Consider the following 27,175-nt stretch of genomic DNA (forward strand, 5'->3'; position numbering starts at 1 on the left):
ATTGATGCATTGGGGTTTACAGATTTTTTTTTTTTTTTTCATTTTCACAAATTGCTGGGAGTGTAAATTAATAGAGGCATATCTCTTTAAGGAACCCTGGTGGTGCAAATGATATAATTGCTGCATTGCTAACAGACAGGTTGGCAGTTAAGGCCCACCCAGCGGCTCTGTGAGAGAAAGACCCGGTGATCTGCTCCTGTAAAGATTAAAAAAAAAAAAGAAAATCCTATGGGACAGCTCTACTCGTCACGTGGGGTTACTGTGAGTTGGAATCAACTTGGCTGCACCTAACAACAACATCTCTTTAAGAAAATATGCTGTAAGATAATTGAAGGTACCCTATTTGCATAAAAAAGGCTTCTTTATAAAATATTAAGAGAAGGGTTTCTTTAAATAATGAGTGATGCGTTTTGGTCTAGTGCGAGTTGATTGTCAGCACGGTAAATAGTTTAGCTTTGCAGTTACAAGTGAGGTACACCTGGCTGTTGGGATGGGTTGGGGTTGTTGGTGGGAGCCTGAGTAACTACAGGGGTAAGTTAAACAAGTCTAGTCTGGGCAGCAACCCCTAACCAAACCAAACCCAACCCACTGCCAAGTTAAATAGGACAGAGTGGCGCTGCCCCATAGTTTCCAAGGAGTACCTGGCGGATTCGAACTACCGACCTCTTGGTTAACAGCACTAGCACTTAACCAGTATGCCACCAGGGTTTCCCAATTTGTGGATTAGGTAGAGGAAAGTGGTTGTTTAGAAAGACTATTTTTCCTGCAGAGAGAAGCTGCACTGAAGGCATTGGCGAAAAACAAGGCTCTGGGAATTGACGGAATAGCAATTGAGATGTTTCAACAAACGGATGAAACACTGGAAATGCTCACTCATCTCTACCAAGAAATTTGAAAGCAGCTACCTGGCCAGTCAATGGGAAGAGGTCCATATTTATGCCTATTCCCAAGAAAGGTGATCCAAGCGAATGCAGAAATTATTGAACAATGTCATTAATATCACATGCAAGTAAAATTTTGCTGAAGATCATTCAAAAGCGATATAGCAGTATATTGACAGGGAACTGCCAGAAATTCAAGCCAGATTCAGAAGAGGACGTGGAACCAGGGATATCATTGCTGATGTCAGATGGGTCCTGGCTGAAAGCAGAGAATACCGGAAAGATGTTTGTCTGTGTTTTATTGACTACGGAAAGGCATTCGACTGTGTGGATCATAATAAACTATGGATAACATTGCAAAGAATGGGAATTCCAGAACACTTAATTGTGCTCATGAAGAACTTGTACATAGATCAAGAGGCAGTTGTTTGAACAGAACAAGGGGATACTGCATCATTTAAAGTCAGGAAAGGTGTTTGTCAGGGTTGTATCCTTTCACCATACTTATTCAGTCTGTATGCTGAGCAAATAATCCGAGAAGCTGGACTATATGAAGAAAAAACGGGCATCAGGTTTAGAGGAAGACTCATTATGAATAAGGAAGACCAAAGAAGAATTGACACCTTTGAATTGTGGTGTTGGTGAAGAATATTGAATATACCATAGACTGCCAAAAGAACAAACAAATCTGTCTTGGAATAAGTACAACCAGAATGCTTCTTAGAAGCAAGAATGCCAAGGCTACGTCTCACTTCTTTGGATAAGTTACCAGGAGGGATCATTCCCTGGAGAAGGACATCATGCTTGGTAAAGTAGAGGGCCGGGAAAAAGAGGAAGACCCTCAATAAGATGGATTGACACAGTGGCTGCAACAATGGGCTCAAGCATAACAATGATTTTGAGGATGGTGCAGGACCAGGCAATGTTTCGTTCCTTTGTACGTAGGTTTGCTATGAGTCCGAACTGACTCGATGCAACCTAACAACAACACCGATATTTTGCTTGCAGAGAGAACAATCTGAGGACTCTTTTAGTACTGTAGGCTTATGGTCACAATGGCCATGAAGATACGAAGAAGCGATGACTCTGGGAGAGGGTGAGGAAGCACTGATGAATGTGGTGGTTGATAAGACATGGGAGATAAGAAAAAGGACAAGAGAGGAATGAATGATGGGGTACTTGGTAGAAACAGGGCTTGCAAGGGGGAAGCACCATTTTGAAGGAAACCATGGGGAGTTCAGTCTTCGACTCCAGTTTTCCATGATGGTGGTACACCTGTGTTGCTGGGATGAGGAGGATGTAAGGTGGGGTATGGGAAAGATTGGAGCTTGAGAGTGAGGTTAGCTGGGGATGTGAATTTGGTGAGAGAAAAAGTTGAGAGTTAGATGCACAGAAACGGATTTGGATGAGGACTGGAAAAAGGAGTCTTGGCCAAAAGCATGGCTTTTTGAAAAGCACTGGAGATAACTAGGCAAGTCTAATTGACTAAATGTTTGTGTAAAAACTGGTTGCTTTCCAGTCGACTCTAACTCAGTGTGTCAGAGTAGAACTATGCTCTATAGGGTTTTCAGTGGCCGATTTTTCAGAAGTAGATTGCCAGGCCTTTCTTCTAACTTGAACTCGAGCCTCCTCTCATTCAGTTCGCAGCCAAGTGCCTTAACCGGTGGTACCACTCAGGGACTCCTAAGTATTTGTCCAGTGTAGTCATAACTGTCCTTGTCTATCTGTCACATTACAGGGAATCTTCTTTTTCATAGCAACTGGTCTGGACCCTTTTTTTCTTCACATCTCTAGGATGGCCTTATTCCTTTCTCCTTTGGGTTATCCACGGAACATTGAGGAAAGATAATGGATTTCATTATGGGCAAAGTCAGGGAAGCAAACATCCTCAGGTCTCCCTTGCTAGGTATTTTAGTTTTTATCTAATCTGCCCTTCAGCAGTGGTTCCAGATAGACTTTGAAGCCCTGGAGCCCTGAGCCTTCAAAAACTAGCAGCTTCCACATCTGCTTCTACCACAGCAGTTCTTTCTAATTCGGATTAAGAATTCATGTGGGTAAAGTGTTTTGTGGCTTAACAAAAACAAAACAAAAGAGCCGCTGGTTTCAAAAATAAATCACGGCAAACTTTTATGTGCAGCTAAGTTAGTGAATTAAACCTCATACACAGAATAAGTAAATAAATAAGTCATGGCATGTACTTCTGTGAGTTAAACCACTTTATGTAACCACTGTAATTGGGCTCTTTCGCTTTATGGACAAGCTGCCGGAGTTTATATCACATTGTATACTGATTGCCTTCAGAGTTCATCATTGGAAGGAGATGAAAAACTTTACAAGGCAAAAATAGCCTTTCATAAAATTATTTCTGTAAATTACTGACATAATTACTGACATTTGACTTAGTTGTCTCCAGAATGAGACCTGGCTTCCAAAGTGTTCATACTGACTTCAAGGAAAATTTTGCACAGTCTTCAGGATAAAATGACCCAGCAAGTGTTCTACCTAAACTGAAGTCTCATTTATGGTATCTTGAACGTAAAGCAGTAGATCTCAACATTATTTTTTTTGCATTTATGCACACACAGCATGTATGTTTGTGTAACTTTTCAAACAAAATCATTTATGTTCTTAAAAACAAGTTAGTTACTTTTATTTATTTGATAATGTAATAATGCAGTGTTTTTAAGTTTTGAGTCATCCACTAGATTCATTCAGCACTACTGAAGGCAGACAGGATACCGAGATTCCTTCCACCACTCTGACCTTTTACAAAGTGCACTGCTGGTGTGCACGTGCGTGCATGTTGTAGGAGTGCGCGTGTGTATGCACACTCCCAATAGGATGTAACTCAGCTTCTCCATTACTTTTGTGCATTAGAAAGGAATGAAAGGTGTAATGGTCCCTGCCCCTCTAATGTTACCTCTTTAATCTGGCTTCCTCCAGGACATTTGGAAATCCTACTTCCTTGGTATTTAGCCCTCTTAACTCTCCCTGAAAATGCCATGGATCCAATAGCGTACTATGAGTTTCCCCAGAAGCCGACCCTGACTCAAAGATTTAGTGCAAGTAGTTTATTTGGGCTGTGAAGGTAGGGGAGTCGGGAAATGAAACAGTGAGGAAAAGGTGACCAGTAAAGGGTGAATTGCTAAACTAGCTTCCATTATGAGAAACTGGTGTTTAATCCTGTGGGGAAAATTGGGAGCCAGTGTAGAACGTGGACCACCGAGCTACTCCACCTGAGAGGTGAGGGAGCTGGGGTATTTATACACTAACTTTAGTAGTAGGATGAAGGTTGCTCTCAGGGAGTATGTAGGTGCTGGAACCGGTGACAGTGGCAGAAGAAGCCCTTAGGTAACAAAGTGGAGCTGTTGGCAGGTGGAAGTGGCTGTGGACGGGGCACTGGTAGACAAGAGCACCATGACCTCTGGATAGACAGGCTCATGCCCAGCACCTACTAGGTCTTGTCAATAAACTTTAGTTCTGTCTCCCTTTAAAGAGGTGAAGAAAAGTCTATCACTTCTGTACATATATTGGTCTTTCTTTAAAGATCATGTCAAGCGTGTTTGTGTCCAAGCTTTTCTAAGCTAGCCTTCCAATAGCTACACGTGAGAGGATTTAAAAAAAAAAATATTTTCTGTTATTGTTGAGAATATACACAGCAAAGCATACAAAAATGTAACAGCTTCTACATGTACAAGTCATTGACATTGATTACTTTCTTCAAGTTATGCAACCATTCTCATCCTCCTTTTCTGAGCTGTTCTTCCCCCATTAACATAAAGTCACTGCCCCCTAAGCTTTCTGTCTGTAATCTTTCGAGTTGCTGTTATCACTTTGATCCCACGCAGATAGTTCTTAAGAGAGCATAATGCTTCAGGCAGGCATTTTTTTTTCACTAGTTGAGCTAAACTATTGTTTGGTTTTAAGAAGAGTTCAGGGGATATTTTTGGTTTAAGAATTAAAGATTATTGAAGGGCAATAATGGGGAGGGTTTATCCTGCCTTTGTGGCTCCACAAACTCTGGATTCCATGAAAATTTGAAATTCTGTTCGCCATTTTAAGAGGATTGATCTTGAAGTTATTGTTGTTGGTAGGTGCCATTGAATCTATTTTGACTCACAGTCACCCCATGTGACAGAGTAGAACTGCCTCATAGAGTTTCCTAGGCTGTAATGTTTATGGGAGCAGATCTCCAGGTCTTAAAGTGCTGGCTTCCATTATGTGGCAAACATAGTGACAGGTACTTCAAATGAAGACGTGATTCCTGCCCAGAGGAGCTCCTGGGCTAGTGGGTGATTACTGGATTATAGAGAGCCTTTTTCAAGTGAGAAGTGACTTGAAATGAATCAGTTAATCAATAAAAATATATTGATTGCTTTAAAGTTTGTGAGTACTTTAAGATTTGGGTCAAACATTCTTAACTTTCAGGTCTTGGCTCTGCCTTGTTGGCTGAGTAATATTTGATGAAATAGTATTCAATCTTTCTGAGCCTCAGTTTCTTTACCTGTTGAGTGGATTACTAGTACAGGTAGTCCCTGATTTGTGACAGAGTCCCGTTGTGATGACACTATTGTAAGTCAGTTCTGCCGTTAAGTAGAATACTTCATTTTTTTTCAGTTTTCATTATTATTGCCTTTTATTATCAGCATCTTTAGAAACCCAATCTTTATTTGTCTTTGGGGGTTGGAAATATTCCATAGAAACTTGCAGATATATTTTAACATTGTATGTAGTATATATCACTAACAATAAGATGTAAAAACAAAACAGGTGGTCCTAAGTGCGGTTTGTCTTAAGTACTTCATAAATTGGGGATTACCTGTACCTACTTCATGGGATTGTTTGAGGATTAAATGTGATAACCTTGAAAAATCGGTTGGATTTGGATGGGAGAGAGAATGGGTTTTGGGGATACGAGAAGGTCTGTGGTTAGGGTATTTAAACTACACTAAAACATACGACAAAGGAGAGAAGAGTGGGTTTGGGACTTGACTGTGGAGGACCTTGAATCTCAAGCTAAAATAGCCATTTAGACTTTGCTCCAGAGACAGTGAAGTTTTGTGTATTTCAGTCAGAAAGGCTGAGGGAAAGGGCCTTTAGTCTTTATACTAAAATAACACTTTTGGCAGACTAAGCTGTTCATAGAACTAAAACTTCAGGGAACTTGGCGTTTTGCTGCCCTGAACCACAGACCCTGCAAGCCCTGGGTCCATCTCTAGGATCACAGAACCTTGAGCATGGTAGAGAATTTGCTTGTATGGAGACATATAAGAACTTAACATTATCATGACCAGACTTGATGCCATCAGGTCCTGTTCTTATTTGTACATTGTTAGAATACCTTAGATACTGGCCCATTTTTGGTGTTGGATGGGGAATATAAGGCTCGACAATGTGGCAGCCTCTTAATTCTAAGTAGATTTTATGAGAAGACTTTGATCTTACAGGGACCTAGAAACTTCCTCTTCCTCTTATTTAAAATGTGGTTTAATGGATTGATGAGAACATTGTATTTTAAAATGGAGAGTGTTCATGATTTCCAACTAACTTCTTACATACGTTCCTTTGATCTTTGTCTCAAGCTGCTCATGTTTCCCACCTGGAGAATGTGTCAGAGGAAGAAATGAACAGACTCCTGGGAATAGTGTTGGATGTGGAATATCTCTTTACTTGTGTCCACAAGGAAGAAGATGCAGATACCAAACAAGTTTATTTCTACCTTTTCAAGGTGAGATTTTAAAAGGCTTTCTTCTGTCTCTCATTGCTCAAATATATCCCATCTTCCTATGCCAAGCTCCCAGCACATGATACATATTGCCCTCAGGATTTGCTGAAGCATTGTGCTTCTCATGAAGGAGTCTGTAAAGTGACCTACTTCACTTTGAACACATCATTTTCCGTGAGAGCCTTCATACTTGTACACAAAGTTGAATATCTCTATTTGCATATACTCACAGATTTCTTACCAGCTACCTGTCCATTCATCCATCCAGTATTCATGTTATTTATTGCATACCTGCTCCATGCATGGCAGTAATGTAGGCAGCAGGGATAGTGGCTAAAACCCGTTGCTGTCGAGTTGACTCTGATTCATTGCGACCCTATAGGACAGAATAGAACTGCTCCACAGGGTTTCCAAGGAGCAGCTGATGGATTTGAACTGCCGGCCTTTTGGTTAACAGCTGAGCTCTTAACCACTGCACCTCTAGAGCTCCTAGGGATAGTAGAGCAGAGTTCAAAACAAAGTCCTTGCCCTCGTGGAGTTTACCTTTCAGTGGAAGAGGCAGACAATCAACAAGTAAATAATATGTTTGCAGGTGGTAATAAGTGTGGTGAAGAAAAACAAAGTGGGTACCTTAGTTACCTAGCGCTGCTATAACAGAAATACCACAAGTGGGTGGGTGTAACAAACAAATTTATTTTCTCATAGTTTAGGAGGCTAGATGTCTGAATTCAGGGCACTGGCTCTTGGGGAAGTCTTTCTCTGTCTCTGTCAGCTCTGGAGGAAGGTCCTTGTCTCTTTGAACTTCTCCTTCTGGGTGATCTTCAAGTGGCTTGGCATCTCTCTTCCCCCATTTCTGCTTGCTTGCTTGTTTAATCTCTTGTATATCTCAGATGAGATTGACTCAAAATACACCCTACACTAATTCTGCCTCATTAACATAACAAAGACAACCCATCCCCCAGTGGGATTATAACCACAGGCACAGCGAGATTAGGATTTACAGCACATGTTTGGGGTGGACACAATTCAATCCATAACATAGGGTAAAGTGGAGTGAGAGTAGAAGGGGTGGTGGTGGGTAGGAACACACACTGATGAGGAAGGACAGTTAGGAAAGGCCTCTCTGAGGAGGTTTTAGATGAGCAGAAACCTAAGTGGGGGCAGCAGCCATCGCGAAAAGGGCTGCGGAGACAACAAGCATCTGGGCTGTTCACCCACGTGAGCTTGATGGGAATGTAGGAACAGCAGGCAGGCCGGTGTGGGAGGAGATACAGGTGGAAGGGTAGCACTGAGGCCTTTTATGCTTCAACTGGGAAGAGAAATGACTTTCCAGATTTGTTCAGGTACCTTGCCTATGGTTTTCTGTGTGGTGTTGACAGCAGCCATCAATTATTACTTACTGCTTCCTGTAGCTGCTTCTTCATGGTTCCACTTTAGCTCCATTTGTATCCAGTCCATTCCCTTCTCCCCAATGTATGTGTCCCCAAGCATCACATTATAGTCAGTACCAGTAGACATCGGAGGGGGACTGGTGGTGGGAACACATAGAAATATTCCAGATTGCTAAAATATGGATTCATAAAGGAGGTGGTGGCCAGAAGAAATAGTCACACGTAGAATTAAAAAAAAACACATATGTATACCTGTTATGGATGGCATTGTTTACTAAGTTGCATAGTGTAAACTCTTACAAAGACCTTAAAAACAAAACGAAACAAAATTCCGCTCAGAGTTTAAAGACAAGGAATAGTTTGCCTCTCATAATGAGCACTGTGTCTCATATTGTGTGTCAGGAGTAGTTAAGTTTTTTCCGCTGACTTTTCTGCTTTGCCTTGGCTGCCAGGAATCTCAGTGTACAATTTTATACCCAATTCCTATAGCTTTATTTTTTAATCAGAACTTTTTGATGCATAATTTTCCCTTTTGCCCTTTTATTAACTTTTTTTATCTCACCAATGGGAGTTTGGGATTGGATAGGGGAGAGGGGTGGGATTTTGGGTCATGGGGGGTTATCAGCTATTAAAAGGTTAATGAAAGAAATAGAGACAGATGTACAGAGACAGAGCAAGTTAGAGACAAGAGACAGAGAGAAAGATAGAGACAGAGAAAGAGACAGAACGATAACTAACAACTGTATTTCCTGCCACCACAAGGAGGTACTAGACTAGTCCAGATGACAACTTGTTGACATGGCCTTGAGGTCTGAATCATCCAGATTGAGCCCTGGCAGGTTCCTACTGTTTAGAGATTCTTTGGGAAAGGACCTTAAAGAAAATCAGCATCTGCGTGACTGCAGCTATTATTTGTCTTGTAACTAAGCTCCGTGGCAGTCCTGGCCACCGCCCTGCTAGAAGTGAACGTGGCGTCAAGATTTCCATCCTGTCTGTTTATAAGCAACCAAGCAGGCCAGAAAGTACTGCTCTGCTTTGAAGCACAGTTTCCCTCTTTCTTTCCTCCCTCATCATGAAATATCAGTGCAAACAAGATTTGCCTGTGGAAAGAAAATCCCAAATATTTAACTTTATCCCTCCCTCCCTGCAAAAAATTATTCTTTGGGTAAATGACTTAGAAATCATCTGTTCTTTAGCTTTTGAAAGGCAGCTCCTGTGCCATATATATCTCAATAATTAAATTTTGTTATAAATTTCAGTAGCATTTTTTAAAAAAAAAAAAGCCTTAGCCTTATATCTTGAAAATAAACTCAGTGGAGAGCAGTTTCTTAGAGCTGAGGTATAGTCTGCTGTTGTTAGCTGCTGTCAGGGCGATTCTGACTCATGGCAGCTCCACGTGGTATAGAGAAGAACTGCTCCGTAGGGTTGTCTGGGTTGTGATCTTAATGGAACTAGATCACCAGGCCTTTTCTTCTGTGGTACGTCTGGGTGGGTTCGAAGCACCAACCTTTAGGTTAGCAGTCAAGCACAAACCACTTGTATCACCCAGGGACCTTGAGGTATATCCTAGTGCTTACAAATGTGGCTCTGGAGTCCAGCTGTGAAAAACCAGAACACGTTGTGGTCGAATTGATTCTACTCACAGTCATAGGACAGAGTAGAACTGCCCCGTAGGGTTTCCAAGGAGTAGCTGGTGAACTCGAACTGCCAGCCTTTTGGTTAGCAGCCAAGCTCTTAACCACTGTGCCACCAGGGCTCCATCACTTAGTAAATGTGATCCTAGCCATGTAGTTGTGCCTTGGTTTTCTCAAGTATAAATTGCAGACAATAATAGCAACTTCCTCAAAAGGTATTTCCAAACCAGAAAACCAAACCTGTTGCTGTTGAGTTGATTCCGTCTCATAGCGACCCTAATAAATGAGATGATACGTGTAAAGAACTGCACAGAGTGCCTGGCATGCTTACTGCCCTTATTTAAAAAAATTTTATATGCCCGCTTATTAGAGTTTAATCATTTTGTAGATGAGGAAATTGAGGTTCAACAGAGTACCAGACAAAGTAAGGACGCAAATGCTTACGGCTATTATTAACTTTTTTAATATGCCCACTTTTCCCAGCTCCATCATTTCGTAGATGAAAAACTGAGGCTCAGTAGCTCCCCAATCCATCAGTTAAAACTTATAATGGGCCAGGTTCCTAAATGGTCTTATTTTAACTGGGAAAAAAGTAAGCAACCAGAAATATTTATATTTAAAGTTTATAATCAAACTTTGTACATATTTAGGAATACTTGCAATGGCTTATCTTTGTAGCAAATTTATTTGTGTAAAGATGAACATAATACATTGAAAGGATCAACCAATGCTCCAATGCCAATCATTTGTATACCATCTCTAGAAGGGGTTAGGAGCCCTGGTGTCCCAGTGGTTAAGAGCTTGGCTGCTAGCCAAAAGCTTTGTAGTTCAAATCCACCAGCTGCTCCTTGGAAACCCTATGGGGCGGTTCTACTCTGTCCCGTAGGGTTACTATGAGTCGAAATCAACTTGACGGCAACAAGTTAGAAGGAGTTGAGGTCCTTGTAAAGACACAGCTCAGTTGTGATACATGGTCATCTTCAACTGTGAAAGCTCATCCGTTTCAATTATTGCTTGAGAGAATAGTTGACATTTCTTAGTTTCTGTTGAAAAGGCAGTAAGTGGAGAAGGAAGGGACAGAAGTAACTAAAATCAGTGCATGGCCATACCATAACTGGCCCACATGTTAGAGGAGATTCAAACAAAAGTTGAAGGTAAAGAATTTGAATATCAAAATATCTTTAACTTATGTCTTGGTAAGTGATTCCATGTTCCCATTCCTCTCTGATACTTGCTCTTTCAGGGATTTAAATTCCAGTGGCAGGAATTAAGAGCAGTGTTTTTGTTTTGTGGGCACTGAGATGCCAGAACGCTTGGTCTGCATTCTACTGATGGAGAGGAAATGAAACAAAGACCACAGCTAGTGAAAGTTGCCAATTGAGAGTGCTACTGAATTCCTTCCCACGGATCCTGGCCCTAGATTATGGATATGACGTACAGCTGCCATAGGCAGCCCCTCCTCTACCCTCATTTCTGCAGAATGGACCTCAGGTTTTCAGGGGTTTAAATAAGACCCCCTACCCCCAAAAGCTTCAGTACACCTGCACTGGCCTAGATGGGAATGTGCAGTGCGCACTCGTTGTGCACCACGCCTCTGTGTCAGTGAGAAGCTAGAAACAGAAGGGGGAAGAAGGGGAAGTAAGTGGAATAAAAATGTCCAGACCACTTCTGGGTGGTCTAGGCTGCCCAGAACATGAAAGGTGTCCAGTTCCCCATGGCTCTGGTCATGAGTGTGAAGGCAGATGTGGGCTACCTGGCAGTCAGCCATTTTATTGCTTTAAGGATTTGTCTACATGTAGTTAAGATAAATAGAATATAGTGTCTTCCCTTAAAGGCTGTGTGTGTACGTGTGTAGTGTGTATGTATGAGAGATTGAGAGAGCTGCCATTGATTGATTTTTTTCCTCCATGATTTCTTTGCAGCTCTTGAGAAAGTCTATTTTACACAGAGGAAAACCTGTGGTTGAAGGTTCTTTGGAGAAGAAACCCCCATTTGAAAAACCTAGTATTGAACAGGTAAAAAGTTGCCTCAAGGCTGAAAAAACCTTCTAATCGTCCTTCCACGTCTCTGTCTACATCTTCCGCCCATCCTCCATACTGAGCCTAGAGCTAGTCGTCAAGTCTATGGAACTTGTCTTGGACCCTTTGGATCAGATGTGAATACCTAACTTAAGAAATGATGTAGCTTTTGGTTTTTAGGTTTTCTGTATACCCAGAATTCACTGCGCTTTTGGGGAAGAAAAAATTAGGTAGAATATGTAGTTGGTAGGAACATAAGATGTGATTTTTTTGTGTGCTGATGTTTTAAAAGTAAGTCTTTGTCCCTTTGTTTGGCACTATCTGAAAAAGCCTATTGAAATGAGGGAAATCAGTAGCAATGTAAGAAACGTTGTAAGTCAAGCAAAAAAAAAAACCAAAAACAAAAAATGAAATTTTGTCCCCAGAAATTGACTTCTAGCTATATTATGGTTCCAAGAAAGAAGCCATTTTACTCGGAATCTGCTTAAATGTGTAGACTTTCTGTTGAGTGTTGTGAGTTTCTCTTATCAGCATGGCTTTATAGCCTGTCATTGTTTGGCTAAATAAACCTCAAACGTTCTTGACTGAGAATGACTGTTGGAGACCTAATACCCAAGCTGGTACAGTTATAAATAAATGTATTGTTATCAGTGAGTTTTCAGTAAAACAAATCTTATTTTGCTTCCAAATTCTCTTAAATAGCCATTGTTCTTTAGGTGAAATTAGCTGAGATGTGAATGTTTTAGAGAAAGATTAAATGAGTCCATAGCTTCTTATAAAAGTGCATAATATTGAGGAAAAAAGACACAAAAATTTTTTTTGTAAAGTTGGTTTACTTTAAAATTCAGAATGCATAGTTGCATTTCAACTCAATAGTGAAACTGGAAGGGTAATAGTTAAGAATTTAAATTCTAGTGTTTTAATTTAGTAGAATCCATGCCAGCAGCCTTTTGATGAAAATTTTTGGTAATGTAAAAACATAGTATTTGTCCCCAAACCGCATTATGTGCCTGCTGCTGTGTGGATAGTGCAGCAAGAATTATCCTGCCAAACAGTCATATTTTATTGTTGAAGAGGTTTTGACCTTTCCGGTCTGTGGTTTTGATTTTCTCTTTGACACACCAGGTTTGCAGCAGGCGTAACGTCTCAGCTCACAGCTTCTCTGTCTTGCCACTTTTCATTCACTATAATTTTAGGCAGGATTCCCTCTGGGCATTGCTGTTTTCTTTTACAGAAAAGGAAGAGATTTTTGGGAATAGAGAAATGTCTGTCCTTTTGCTAATAATCACCAGTGGTGCTGGAGGTGTGGGTGTTCAGAACCAGTATGATTGTATGGCTGCATAAATAAATTGCCTTCCCTCCTTTTAAGGGTGTGAATAACTTTGTACAGTATAAATTTAGTCATCTACCATCAAAAGAAAGACAAACAATAGTTGAGCTGGCAAAAATGTTCCTAAACCGCATCAACTATTGGCATCTGGAGGCACCATCTCAACGAAGACTGCGATCTCCAAATGATGATATTTCTGGATACAAAGAGAACTACACAAGGTAATCAGATGATGAGGTCTTTTCCTTTGGCTCCATATAGCATGGCACAGACCTAAAATTGCTGCCTGTCTCTGTAAGCAGAGGGTTGCCCAGTTATCATGGTGATTTCATCTGTTCAGAAAGGTTGCCTGTATAATTTATCTCCCGAACGCCTACTTTTTTTCCTTAACATGACGTCTTTTTGTGGGGAGGAGTCCAGACTATCTAGATCTGTGCTATCCAGTATGATAGTGACTAGCCATATGTGCCTACTGAACACTTGAAATGTGGCTGGTACAAATTGAGATTTCTAAGACTTCGTCCGCTAGAAGAAGTAAAATATCTCAGTAGTTTTTTATATTGATCACATATTGAAATGTTAATATTTTGTACATATTGGGTTATATAAAATACATTAAAATTAATTTCACCTGTTTCTTTTTGTTTTTTCAGTAAGGCTCCCAAAAAATTTAAAATTCTGTATGTGGCTTGGATTATATTTCTAATGGACTGCACTGACTAGATTATACTATAGCTCTGTAATTTACATAGCAACCCCACTCAAAAAAAAGCAATGATGGTTATCATGAAATTAAAGAATATTTTTTAAAGAAGGAAAGATCACTCTATTTTCAGCATCATGATAGAACTGATATCATGATACATATTATCTTTCAGTCTTTGCCCATTTGAGTAAAGATTTTATATTAGTTTTAGTTAGGGACAATACAAAGTTTTACATTCTTTTTGTCCTTTCATTTAATAGTTATTATTTTAGCCCACTGAGTTGTTGTACCATAATTCACCCAACCGTTTCCCTATTGGTAGAGATTTCAAATTCTGCAAATATTTTTAGATTGGATATATATATATTTTTTCCTAAGGTGGGAATTTAGTTTTACTGCTTAGGAACCATGGAATAATCGAATTGGCTTTAAAAATCTTGAGCGTGGGCCGTAAAAAATATAATGACCTACATCTGTTCTCATATAAGAGAATGACTTGGATTATCCATTCCTTTCATCTTTTTTTTAACTTTCCCCCAATTATGGTTTATAAGCACATCCAGTTTGCTTCAGAGGGTATTATGGAGCTCTAGTTTTTTTTTCTGATTTAGAGTAGACAGTGGCTTTTGATAGCTAAAGATCACTTGTACCTTGATAATTTCCTGTTACAACAGATGAGCTGTAGAAATAAGAATAGTTGAATATGAGCTTTCATTTCTGGTCACTGACCTGATTTCATGAGTAATGCTACCTTTCTCTGTCCTCTCATCCCCCTTTTACAATAATACAATCTGAAGTATTTTACCTTAATAACTTAAAGGTAAGAAGTATAATTGATAAGAATTATAGATTTCCTCAAGTTCAGAATTTTTTAAATTGTATCTGCATTTCTGTGTCTTTCAGGGTTTGACATAAACAGTGGTTCTCATCTTTATTGTCATTCTTATTTATAATAAGAGTTGGAGATAGTAAATCTTTCAACAATGTATGTCTTTTAACCCTATCTGTGAAAGACTGACAAAGCTGAATATTTGTCAAAGCCAAACCCCTGAATGTGTTTGCCACTCATAGCAGAGAAATTGTTTCATCAAGAAAAAGGAGAATTAAATATGAAGGAGAGCATAGACAACGTTGTTGTATTTTAGAAAACAGAGTGGATAATATTATACAGCATTTAGGAGTTACCAAGAAATGGGTGACACTTACAAATACTTGAGGACTGATTAAAGGAAAAAAAAAAAAGGAAATTAGGCTTTGGAATGTGTGCTGGGTTTGGATTCTGACTCCATTCCTCCTAGGTAAGTCAGTTCACCTCCCTGGCCCTCGGTTTCCTCCTCTAAGTCTCATGAGTGTTGAGAGTATTCAGCAAGTTGTTTGTGCATTGTGTCTGGCACAGGGAACAGGTGCTCGGAAGATGCTAGTCATTTTCTTCCTCCCACACACGTTGTTCACAAAAACTCAGTCACTGCCAGTGTGGGTTTGTGCAGCTAGAGCATTAAACGTACAATTGAATGACAGCATAATTATTTGAATATCACTGAAGAAACTAAGGTCACAGGGAATAGAAAGACAGCAGAAAAGTCCTTTGTAGTCCAGCGTCTTGAGCCGACAGCTGAAGGTGGAAGAGTGGAGTCAGACAATGGTGCAGAGGAACTTGCTGAGAGAAACTGAAATGAGTATGTCCTGATGGATTCTGAAACCTGCTGATTTCTAGGTGGAAAGTAGACCAAAAGGCCTCTGTTAATAATAAATAAGGAAATGAAGGTAGGTAACACCCAGCTCCGCCCACCCCCACCATGACGCCATGTTATGAAGAAAGGGAAGTAGAAGGAAACAATCTGTGAAGATTTAAGAGAATCAATAATTGTTTCAGAGTAAAACCTCACTGCTGTGACCACATTCGGAAATTTAAAGACCCACGCACCACCACAGCATGGTGTCTCATCTGCTGAAAAATGAGTGATATACAGGCTACTGGCACCACTAGGTTTTATCTTGATGTCTAAGTGAACCTCGGGGTCTGTAATGCTGGTTCAGCATATAATTTATAGCCATGTAGCAGTTAGAACAAAGGGACCAGAAACTTCTGGAACACAGCATCAGCATGAAAATGAGGTGAAATAGGATTCTCTGGAAAACACTGGACCCAGAAAATGATTGTGTTCATTATGGAGCTAACCTGTGATGATTGAACCAATAAAAAATTAAAAGTAGGTTGAACAGTAGAACTGCTTAAATTATTTATCCTCTGTGCTCTGAAAAAGAGTAAAAATATAAACATTATTACATATTTAAAATACAGGCGGTCCCTGGGTTACGAACATCTGACTTACGGACAACTTGTACTTAAGGATAGACTGCCATAAAGCCTATACGTCTTAGTTATCTAGTGCTGCTGTAAGAAAAATACCGCAAATGGATGGCTTTAATGAACAAAAGTTTATTCTCTCACCATCTAGGAGGCTAGAAGTCCAATTCAGGGCATCAGCTCCTGGGGAAGGCTTTCTTTCTCTTTTGGCTCTGGGGGAAAGTCCTTGTCATCAATCCTCCCCTAGTCTAGGAGCTTCTCAGTGCACTGACCCCAAGTCCAAAGCATGTGCTTTGCTCCTGGCTTTTCTTGCTTGGTGGTAATGCGATCTCTCTCCTCTTTGCTCGATTATCTCTTTTATGTCTCAGAAGAGATTGACTCAGGATGCAACCTAATCCTGTAGATTGAGTCTTGCTTCATTAACACAACTGCCTCTAGTCCTGCCTCATTAACATCATAGAGAAAGGATTTAGAACACATAAGAAAATCACAGAATGGTGGACAGCCACACAATACTTGGAATCATGGCCTAGTCAAGTTGACACACATTTTAGGGGGACAATATGTAATCCATAAGAGTCTACCCTTTGGCCCCCCCAAATTCATGTCCTTGCCACACATAAAATATTCATCCCATCATATCATCCCAAAAGTCTTAAATCAACTCCAAGTACAAATTGCATCTTCTGAAAAATTCCTCTTCATCTGTGAAATCTAGAATACAAGTTATCTGCTTCCATAGTACAATGGTGGGGCAGATACAAGGTAGACTTTTCCATTACAAATGGGAGAAATTAGAGGGAAAGAAGAGATAACAGGCACCAAACAAGTCAAAAGAACACATTACATTAGATCTCAAGGCTTGAAAATAATTCTCTGTTCTCTGAGATCATTTAGGTAATGGCCCTGCCCTCCAGACTCTGGATTCTGGGTGGAGACCCCTTGGCTCTGAGCTTCAGCTCTGCTTTCCAGGCCCATTGGGACAGAACTCTGTTCCCTTGGATTTGGGCAGCCCTATTCTCCTGTCTGAGTGCCAGTCCTACCCCCTTGGCCCTGACAGCCCCCTGTTCTTCTGCCCCTTGGGCATGGCAGCCCTACACCTTCTGCTTTGAGCAGTGCACCTGGCCCCATCTTGCTGGCACTCGTGAAAGGCAGCACCATGCTCTGGAGCCACGTTGGTGAAGATCTGACTCTTTGAAACCTAGGAGGCTGTGGCCCCACCCTTTGAAGCCCAGCAGGCTGTGGCTCTACCTTTTGAGACCCCAGAGATTGTGGCCCTACCCTTTGAGCCTGAGGCAGTCCTGCCTCCTGTGCTCCTTGTCTCCTCAGCTTCCGCTGCCTGGTTCCTTGGGCTCTTGATCCCTTGGGCCTCATGGGCTGGCCCAGTGTTTGCCCTGCTCGAGCAAGTGTTCCAAAGCTCTTTAGCTCTACTGATAAGTGCCTGGAGGTACTGCATTCTACCAGTGAACTCCGCTCGAAGGCACTCAGCTGTCTTGTTCCACGGGTCGGCAAGCCTAGCTCTACTACTAAGTGCCAGGAGACACGCCACTCCACAAGGAAACCTTTTGCCTGGAGGCAGTCAGCTTTCTCACTCCATGGGTTGGCTCCCACACTGTCTCACATAGATCTCCTGGTTCTGTTGCTGCCATTCTCTGCTGCTGCTTCTCACCATCTGCACCATCTCAAGTGTTACAGCCCTCCTCACTTCCTTTCAAGCCTTTACCAAAATTGTTTGACGTCCATAATTCCACCAATAGTCTTTTCAAGGCAATCTAGGCTTTTACTATTAGGCACATTAAAGCTCTTCCAGCCTCTACCATTTACAGTTTCAAAACCACTTTCACATTTTAGGTATCTGTTACAGCAGCACCCCACTCGCAGTACCAGATTTTGTCTTAGTTATCTAGTGCTGCTATAACAGAAATACCACAAGTGGATGGCTTAGCAAACAGAAGCTTATTCTCTCTCAGTCTAGGGGGTTAGAAGTTTGAATTTAGATCACCAGCTCCAGGGGTAGGCTTTCTTTCTTTGTTGGCTGTGGGGGAAGGTTCTTGTCATCGATCCTCCCCTGGTCTAGGAGCTTCTCAGTACAGGGACCCTGAGTCCAAAGGACACACTTGGCTCCTGGCTGTTCTTGCTTGGCAGTAATGAGACCCCTCTTGTCTCTGCTCAATTCTCTCTTTTATATCTCAAAAGAGATTGGCTCAAGATACAACCTAATCCTGCCTTATTAATATAACTGCCTCTAATCCTGCTTCATTAACATCATAGAGGTTAGGATTTATAACTCATAGGATAATCATTAGCAGCTGAGCATGTTAACCGTTTACCCACCCAGGGACTCTGCTCAGCTAATTCCTGAGAAGCTCAGGTTTTTCAGTCTAAGAAGTAAATGGAATGACATTCTTCTGTTCTCAAAGCCTTCAATCCTTTTGACCTTTTAAAGAAAGCAAGGAGATTGCAAATCATCATAATGATGTGAAAAATCCGAGAGAGTTATTTTAGCCATCAGTAAACAGCACACAAGGAGTCCTGGTGACCCAGTAGTTAAGAGCATGGCTGCTACCTGAAAGGCTGATAGTTCAAATCCACCAGCTGCTTTGCAGGAGAAAGATGTGGCAGTCTGCTTCCATAAAGATTACATCTTTGGAAACCCTTTGGGGCAGTTCTGGTCTGTCCTGTAGGGTTGCTATGAGTAGGAATTGACTCAATAGCAACAGGTTTGGTTTTGGTTTTTAAACAGCATACAAGTGCCATCTCTAGTTGGCATACAAAAATAAACGAACTGCCATATCACTTATTTTTAGAAGACTGGAGTCAGTCATTTAGGTAAAATTGTTTCCTACACTTAAGTCATCAGGGGACTGTGTGTGCAGAGGTGATGTACACACAGTCCCATTTCCTTCTTTCTGTCTCATTCCACACAGTGGCCATGTCATTTATTAAAACAACAACAGAAAAACCCCACATTCAGTCTCATATTCTTATCTTCTATACCCTTTACAGATGTGTAAAATAAGATTAATCTCAGAAGTTAAAACAAAACCAAAAAAGCATACATTGACGTCTAGAAAATGACTCTCAGAGGAAATGAATGGAAACCTATTATTTGAAAAATTTTGCTAGATATTGAGAATGTATGCTGCCTTCCTCTAACCTGGGAAGGTTGAATGACCTGCTCAGTACTTCTTGATAATGTTTTATGGTTTTATGATAATACTTATAAACTTGTAATCTCTATACAAAAAGTTACATCAGTCTTACATCCAGCCTTAGACTCCTGTGTGTCCCTCCATAGATGGAAATGCTCTTTAAATTCTGTTATCAGTGCTGTCCAGTAGAAATAGAATGTGAGCCACAGATAGGACCCAGATATGTAATTTTACATTTTCTGGTAGCTACATTAAAAATGAAATCAAAATGCGAAATTAATAATACATTTTATTTAACCTAATGTATACACAGTATTATCATTTCAACATGTAAGCAATGTGAAACATTATCATGGTATTTTTAGATTTTTTTGTACTAAGTCTTCAAAATCCAGTGTGTATTTTACACCTCCCATACAGCTCAATACAGTCACTAAACTTTAAACAGTTAGAGTGAGGTGGAACCGAACTGAATCCATTGCCATTGAGTTGATTCATACCGATTCTATAGGACAGAGTAGAACTGTCCCATAGGATTTCCAAAGATGTAATCTTTCCAGGAGCAGATTGCCACATCTTTCCCCTGTGGAGCAGCTAGTGGGTTCGAACATCTGACCTTTCTGTTAGTAGCTAGACACTTAACTACTGCACCACCAGAGTGCCAAGTGAAATGGAGTGCTACCAAAACAATAAAGTTGTGTTTAATGAAAAAATATTTTATAGCTTTTGTTTTAAATTTTAATTCAGTAAAGTTAAATAAAATAAAAAGCTAAGCTCCCCAGTTGCAGTAGCCACACTTCAAATGCTCTGTAGTTACAGGTGGCTGGTGGCCTATGTATTGGACAACACAGGTAGAAAACATTTCCATCCTCAGAGAAAGCTTCACTGGACAGTATTGGTCTGAATCTTTCAATCTTCAATTGCAGAAGATATTTTTAAATATTAAGTCTTACAAATAGTCTTGTGATAGTCTAAATCTCCTGGTTATTAAGGTTTGTGGCTGTTAATCTCTTACATTTATAGTCATAATTTGTTATTGGGAACTGGCTTTCTCCTAGCCCCAAATATCCTTTGAATGTCATAGACTAACAGGATTAGCTTTGAGGATGATGAATTTCTATATGAAGTACCAAAATTAATGTACTTCTAACTTTTTGTGCTCCCAAGAGCACTGTTTCAAACTTGGCAAGACCCATCATAACACTTAACATGTTCAGTTCTATGTTGTAGTCATAAAATGACATTTAGGTATAAATTGTTAACAGAGAAAAGTTGAGAGAAGAAATAGTAGTGGGGTTTCAAGATTAGGTTTAAATCTGGACAGACAAGTCAACATTAATGAAAGTTTTCTTCCCCAGAGATGAAACACCACCTCCACCACCAGCAAGACACGCAGGGGAAATATGTAGTGATACAGAATAAGATTAAAAAGTAAATTGGCACAAATAAATTAATATTATTCCCTTGTTCAGTAAGGGGCTCAAAGCTCACCAGGAGCTCCCTGTAGCACACAGGCATGTTAGAGAGCTTCTTTGTACTTTAAAGGAGAACAGCCAAGGACATAAGGAGAGAGGTTTTAATTTTTGGAAAGCAGTCCTATTCTGGAAAAGAATCATTTGGACCTGTTACCAAGGATGGGGAGCCCTGGTGGCGCAGTGGTTAAGAGCTTGGCTGCTAAATGAAAGGTCAGCGGTTCAAATCTACCACCTGCTCCTTGGAAACCCTATGGGGCAGTTGTACTCTGTCCTATGGGGTTGCTATGAGTTGGAATTGACTCGTCGGCAGTGGGTTTCTTTTTTTTTTTTTAACTAAGGAAGAAGAATCTGTGAAGTGAAGCTTTTTGACCTTTCCCTGGTCTGATGCCACCCTCTGTGACCCCACTGTTAAATTCATGTTGCTGGGTCCCGGGACGTTCAGACCTTGAATCTCCAGGACCCCCAAAAGAAAGAAGGTCATTTTGAATAGACTTTCATTCTCTCTCTTCTGTTGGCTCAATGAGCTTTCTAAATCAGATGCCCTACATAACTGGTGATCCTCTAGACCTGTGGTGAGATGTCAGGCGAACCTCTGGTTTCCCTCAGGGCTGGCCTGGGCCCTCCTCCAAACTCACACAACGGCGAAGGGCATTTTTGGCTTTGAGTCTGGGTCATTGAAAATGTACCTAAGTGACAGATGGTAGAAGTGTGTTACTTCCTGCATTTTGACTGAGTTTTGAACAGTCTTGAAGATTTTTATCTTCCCATCAAAGCTTCAGGGATATGTGAGTGCTGTGTCGGCATTTTGAAGAAACCATAAGAAGTGTTACCCAGAGGGCTAGATGGTATAATTCTGATTCTTTCATGAAAGGTACTGCCTCGGCTTTCCCTTTAACTTCTTCTTTTATTTAAACTACCACGTATTGTATTGATTGTTAATTTCGTGCCAAGAACTCTACATTGTGCTCACAGCAATCCGTTGAAGTAGGTGGTGGTGTTCCCATTTTACAAGTAAGGAAATGGAAACTTAAGAACATAATTAAATTTCCAAAGTCATGCAGCACCCAGTTAAGCAGCATAACAGGGATTTGAACCCAGGACTATGACTCTAGAACTCACCGTATGATAATGCAGAATGGAACAATTTTTAACAGAATTGGGTTTATGAGGTTGTGAAAGGGCAAGCTCAACTAATTCCCAGGTCCCATTAGCTGGTGGTAACCTTGTGGCTTGTCATCACAGACCCAGTTTCTTCTGCATGGTTAGTGGTGTGAGCATAACCCTAATTGGATATTTCAGATGACTCTGGACACTTGAGGATATTGATGGTGTTTGTCTCATCTCATCGCAGGTGGCTGTGTTATTGCAATGTGCCACAGTTCTGTGATAGTCTACCTCGGTACGAAACCACCCAGGTGTTTGGGAGAACATTGCTTCGCTCAGTCTTCACCGTTATGAGGCGACAACTCCTGGAACAAGCAAGACAGGAAAAAGACAAACTGCCTCTTGAGAAACGAACGCTAATCCTCACCCATTTCCCAAAGTAAGACAGAGCCTTTGCCAGACTTTTTTGATCTCAGAGCTTGAGGTTGGCAAATTCATGCCAAAGCCTCCATAGGTAGCAAGATCAGAAATGAAAGAAAAAATACCCAGTACTAGGGACCCTTCTCTTCCTCACCTCCCTGCCTGAGCCTTCTAAGGTATTTTCCATTTCATCTATTAGCTTGACTTTCTATTGACTTGTCATTGTTCCCTTAGCCACCAACATATCCCACCCCATCCCACCTGGGGAATTCATTGTCTCTGAGTCTGATAGAATGGGGGTAGTACTTTGTTTTGGTTTTTTAGTTGCCAGGAAGCTAGAAGGGGTGGGGGAGAATGTGTAGACGCAGTTTCCATCCAGTAGGACATGGCAGAAGAGAACTCAAGTGACTGTTTCCATCCTGTTCTCCAATCCTTTCTGAGCACTAGTGAACCACCCTTGCCCCTGCTAGAGCAGGCCTGTTCCCTTACTCTGGAAACTAGACCCCAAGAGCAGGGCTGGACAGGAGTATAGTCCTCTTTCAGAATGACCCTTGTACTTCTAAACTCAGTAGGCTGCATATTTGTTCTTTGTAAATGGACATATTCTTATGCCTCTTCTTGCGTCTGCCAAAGCTCAGACACATAAATCATCATTTAAATAATTTTCAAATGAAGGAAATGTGCCAAAGGAATGGGAAGCAACTTCCTGCACCACTGGCCTTGGAAGTACATTTTCAATGCTGAGAACCACAAGTTTAAGCCAAGAGGTTGGCTGCTGGCAGGGCGGGGATTGGCGGAGAGAAGGTGCAGTTGGTTTCTTGTCACGGAGCAGCGACAGCAAGACATGAATGAGACAGTTCATTTTGTGGTTGTCATCCTGCCTAGATCAGCATTTATGGGGGGAGGTAGAAAATGTAATTTGAAAAGTCTCTCTAGGTATGATCTAGCCTCCTTTCCTCACCCCATTGAGAACTGCCGATGTAGAGAATAGAATTTCTAAAACAGGAGGTATTCTTTGATCAAAGATTGAGGAAGCCCTATTTTATTTGAAAAACTAGGTATTTTTTTATTATAAAAATACTGTTTGTTACTGGATGTCCCAGTTTGTCTTGTGTCTCAGAAAAGCTGGTTTTAATTTTTGCAAATGAGTTAGGTCTAAATTAACAACAAAAATGGTTCCCAGTAGAAACTGACTGAAAGTTCCTTTGCAATTTAATATAAAATCTAAGCCTTAAGTAGAGGATATCACGGGCAACTCTGATGGGCTTTCGCTGAACATCTAATATTTGCACGTGTGTCCTCTAGCCCTGATTTTCTGTGTTTTCTTAAGGGAACCAGCTCAGGAGTCTGAGGCATGACGTGAACATTTTGTGTTTTCTGTGGAGGAAGATTCAGAAGCACTTCAACTAGAGTTTGATTATTGCCTGTGATGGGTTATGAATTCTAGACATGCACAGATATTCCAGAGACTGCCTTTTAAATGGTCTAAGCTTCTTTCCTTAGAGATTAAAATAATTTTCCTACTTGTTTCTCTATTACATTTGCCACACAAGCAACATTTTGTGTCTTCAGATTGTGGTGATCATGCTATGTCTAAGCCAAGGAACAAAGGGGACCCCTCCTCCCACTTTTTATGGTGCTTGAAGAGAAATTTTAATTATCTTGCATAGTAACAATTTTTTTTTCCCTCAACAAATTCATTTTGCTTCTTGCAGATATTTGCTAATTATAGTGTGTTTTGTTCCTTCAGCCCATAGTTCTGGCATACTTATGCTGTTGAGCTAAAAATCATTGCTGCTTTCTTCGCTTCTCTATTACTAATAGTAGGGTAAAACTACCACCCACTTCTCCTTTTAAATCCCTTTTCCTTGAATATGACAACACTTGAGGCTGCTGGGGATTTATACTGCCAGATTGGGCAGCAGAATCACGTGTATCGAAGTTGGAGGTACTGTTTGAATCTCAGGCGCTCTTGCCAAGTCGGAGCTGGGATCGGTTTCCCACCCGCCATCCAGGGCTCCATGATTGTCAGGTGCATTTTCAGGGCCCTCATCTTTACCTTCCTATTCTTGATATATTGTTTTTTTTTTTTTGCTACTTGCCTTTAACTTGGACCCTGCCCCTCCCTTCACCTATTTACAAGGCTGTTTTTTAAAAGTTTAGTACCTAGATCTCATTCTAAAAGTGATAAATGCAGTTGTTAAAGAGAATTTGGTTAAGAGAGGAACACAGAAGGCAAAGATCACACGCAGCCCTACCACTCTGAACTTTTAGATAGTTCCCTTTTTTCTCCATATATTGTGTTCTTTTAGTCTACATATAATTTCGTACCCTGCATATATGAAACAAGCAGTTTCCCGTGTCGTTATAGGACATTGTTCTTCATTGTGAATATACGTATATATAGAAGTATATATACATATGTGTTTGTGTATGTATGTTTGTGTGTATACACACATGCAAATTTTTTTTTCTAAATTACTAATGGCATTCTTCTTTGGTGAGTCTCTGCAGAGTTTTGTAAAGACTGTTTTGATTACATAATTACTAATAAAAAAGGAAGCCTAGAGAAAGAAAGGAAGCTTACTTCTGTGACAAAGGGCGGCTAGGGAAGTCTTTCGGGCCGTGTAAGGTGAGGTTAGGCAGAGGTTAGGAGGAGAAGTGAAAAGGCATTAAGAACCTTCTCTACCATCAAGGTCAGGATGTGATCTCAATAAGGATTTTGCCTTCTACTGCTGTCAGTCCTTATGTGTTTGGTAATAAACATACTATGTTGTTTCTTCAAACGTGAGTTAATGGTGGCTTGCTTAGCAGCAATAAGTGACTCATGTGGTTTTTACACACCATGAGTTAAACTATAAAGCACAGGCAGGTGTTCACTCAGGTGGTACCATGCTCTTAAATTTTCTGGCTAGGAGCAGCAAGTCAGAAGACATCCCAGGATCTTTCCGCATCCATCGTCACTTCTAAAAACCCAGTCTCTTCCTCCTCTTAAGCCACTTGAAATCTTAAAATATCGGTAATGAGAAGAATGGCAGGGCTTTTAGTCACAGCGATGATGATGATAAAAAAAAAAAACCATTGCCGTCAAGTCGATTAATATAGGTCCCCTAGTAATTATCTAAAACTTTAGTGCTAGATATGTTTCACAAGTCAATTTTTAAAAATTTTATAAAGGTGATATGACACATATACCATATTAAGTCTTGGGGATCAGAGCAATCCCCATAATTAACACCGCTAATAATTATAATGACTGTAACTAGTACATCAGTTTAGGTCAGATTCTATTACCCAAAACCCAAAACCAAACCCGTTCCTGTCAAGTCGGTTCTGACTCATAGCGACCCTAAAGGATAGAGTAGAACTCCCCCATAGGGTTCCTAAGGAGTGCCTGGTGGATTCGAACTGCCGACCTCCTGGTTAGCAGCCATAACTCTTAACCACTATGCCACCAGGGTTTCCTTATTATCCAAAGGGCTATGGAAAATCTTGGCTTTTGAATTTAAGAGTGATATCGAAGGAGTAGTAGACATGTAATAGTTAACATTTATTGCATCATTAGAATGTAAGCTTCCTAAGGACAAAGTGTTTGTTTTGTTCGTTCTGCCCTTCCAACATCTAACACAGTGCTTAGCACATGGCGGGCAGTCAGTCAGTATTCATTAAATGAATGAATGCAGCACTTACTAGGGGTCAGGCACTGTTTTAGGTATGCCCATTAGCTTATTTAATCCTAATTATTGCCCTATGTAGGAATTACTGTTGCTATTTCCATTTTACAGAAGAGGAAACTGAGAAAGAGGCAAATGAACTTGCTCCAAGGTCACACAGATCATAAGTGGTGGCGCTATACCACCTCGTCTAGAATTAATGCACCCTAGAAAGAGACTTGGAGTCCCTGGGTAGTGCAAATGGTTAATGAGCTTTGCTGGTAACCAGAAGGTTGGAGGTTCGAGTCCACCCACAGGCTCCGCAGAAGACAGTCCTGGCAATCTACTTTCAAAAATCAGCCGTTGAAAACCCTATAGAGCACAGTTTTACTCTGACACACATGGGGTCACCATGAGTCAGAATCGACTTGATGGCAACTGATTTTGTTTTTTTTTTTTTAGAAGGAGGCTTGCAGGAAGTTATGCCAGAACCAGAAGTGTAGATGTGTTGGTATTTTACCGTAGTTTGTCAACTTTTCATGTACATAGGAATTATCCGGGAGCACTTACCAAAATTTAGTTACCCAGCCTATTCCCGAAGACCTGTCTGATTCAGTAAGCCTAGGTGGGGCTTGGTGTCTATATTTTTTTCAATAAGGCCTCCTTCCAGGTGATTTCTCTGGGTCCCCCAAATTTGAGACCCATTTGGTTTGTAACACGTGAGAAGGCGTAACAGTAATTAATCACATGTTTCCAACTGTGACCCTTCCGCTTTCTAGTTGTGTGACTTTGGACCCGTTATTTAACCTCTCTGTGTCTTAGATTTTTTATTTGTAAATGGATATAATAACAGATCTTATTTCATAGGGTTATTTTGAATATCAAGTGAGTTAATATACAGCAACCACTTAGAACGGTGCCTATCATATATAGGAAGAACTATACATGTGATAAATAAAAATAAAATCTATAACTCATAGGACTGGTGTGAGAATTAAATAAGTTCTTAGAACAGCACAGACACCTAGCAAACACTTGATAAATATTAGCAATTTGGGGGATGCTGAGGACAGTTTCAGCTGCAGCTACACAGACGGCTCAAAGCTTGTTCTGAGGCTCACAGAAGACGACTAAGGCGGTTCTGCTGATATACTTCTTTCCAGCCTATGTGGCATCAAGTTATGTGGGGGAGAAAAGAGGATACATTTGTAGAAATGGCATTTCTGCATTTGAGTATGCCAGGGCTGCCCAACTAATTCATCATTTGAGTGGTAAATCATCATTATATTTCTGGGTTGAAGGTGGGATGCTCACATTAAGGTGATTTCTGTAGGTGCTGAGGGCATTTACCCCTCTAGTAATACATCAGTGTTTGGTC

General features: G+C 40.6%; 1 protein-coding gene across 1 annotated transcript in view; it reads left to right on the top strand.

Moving 5' to 3' along the window:
* Positions 1-27,175, top strand: part of KAT2B (lysine acetyltransferase 2B) — a 105,673-nt gene that overhangs the window by 37,835 nt on the left and 40,663 nt on the right. The window contains exons 3-6 of the mRNA XM_010595595.3: positions 6,464-6,609; positions 11,554-11,646; positions 13,019-13,200; positions 21,972-22,163. Of these exons, the coding sequence (XP_010593897.2) occupies positions 6,464-6,609; positions 11,554-11,646; positions 13,019-13,200; positions 21,972-22,163 (613 nt within the window). The remainder of the gene's footprint in view (positions 1-6,463; positions 6,610-11,553; positions 11,647-13,018; positions 13,201-21,971; positions 22,164-27,175) is intronic.

Source organism: Loxodonta africana, chromosome 27 (assembly GCF_030014295.1).
Source record: "Loxodonta africana isolate mLoxAfr1 chromosome 27, mLoxAfr1.hap2, whole genome shotgun sequence".
NCBI lineage: Eukaryota > Metazoa > Chordata > Mammalia > Proboscidea > Elephantidae > Loxodonta > Loxodonta africana.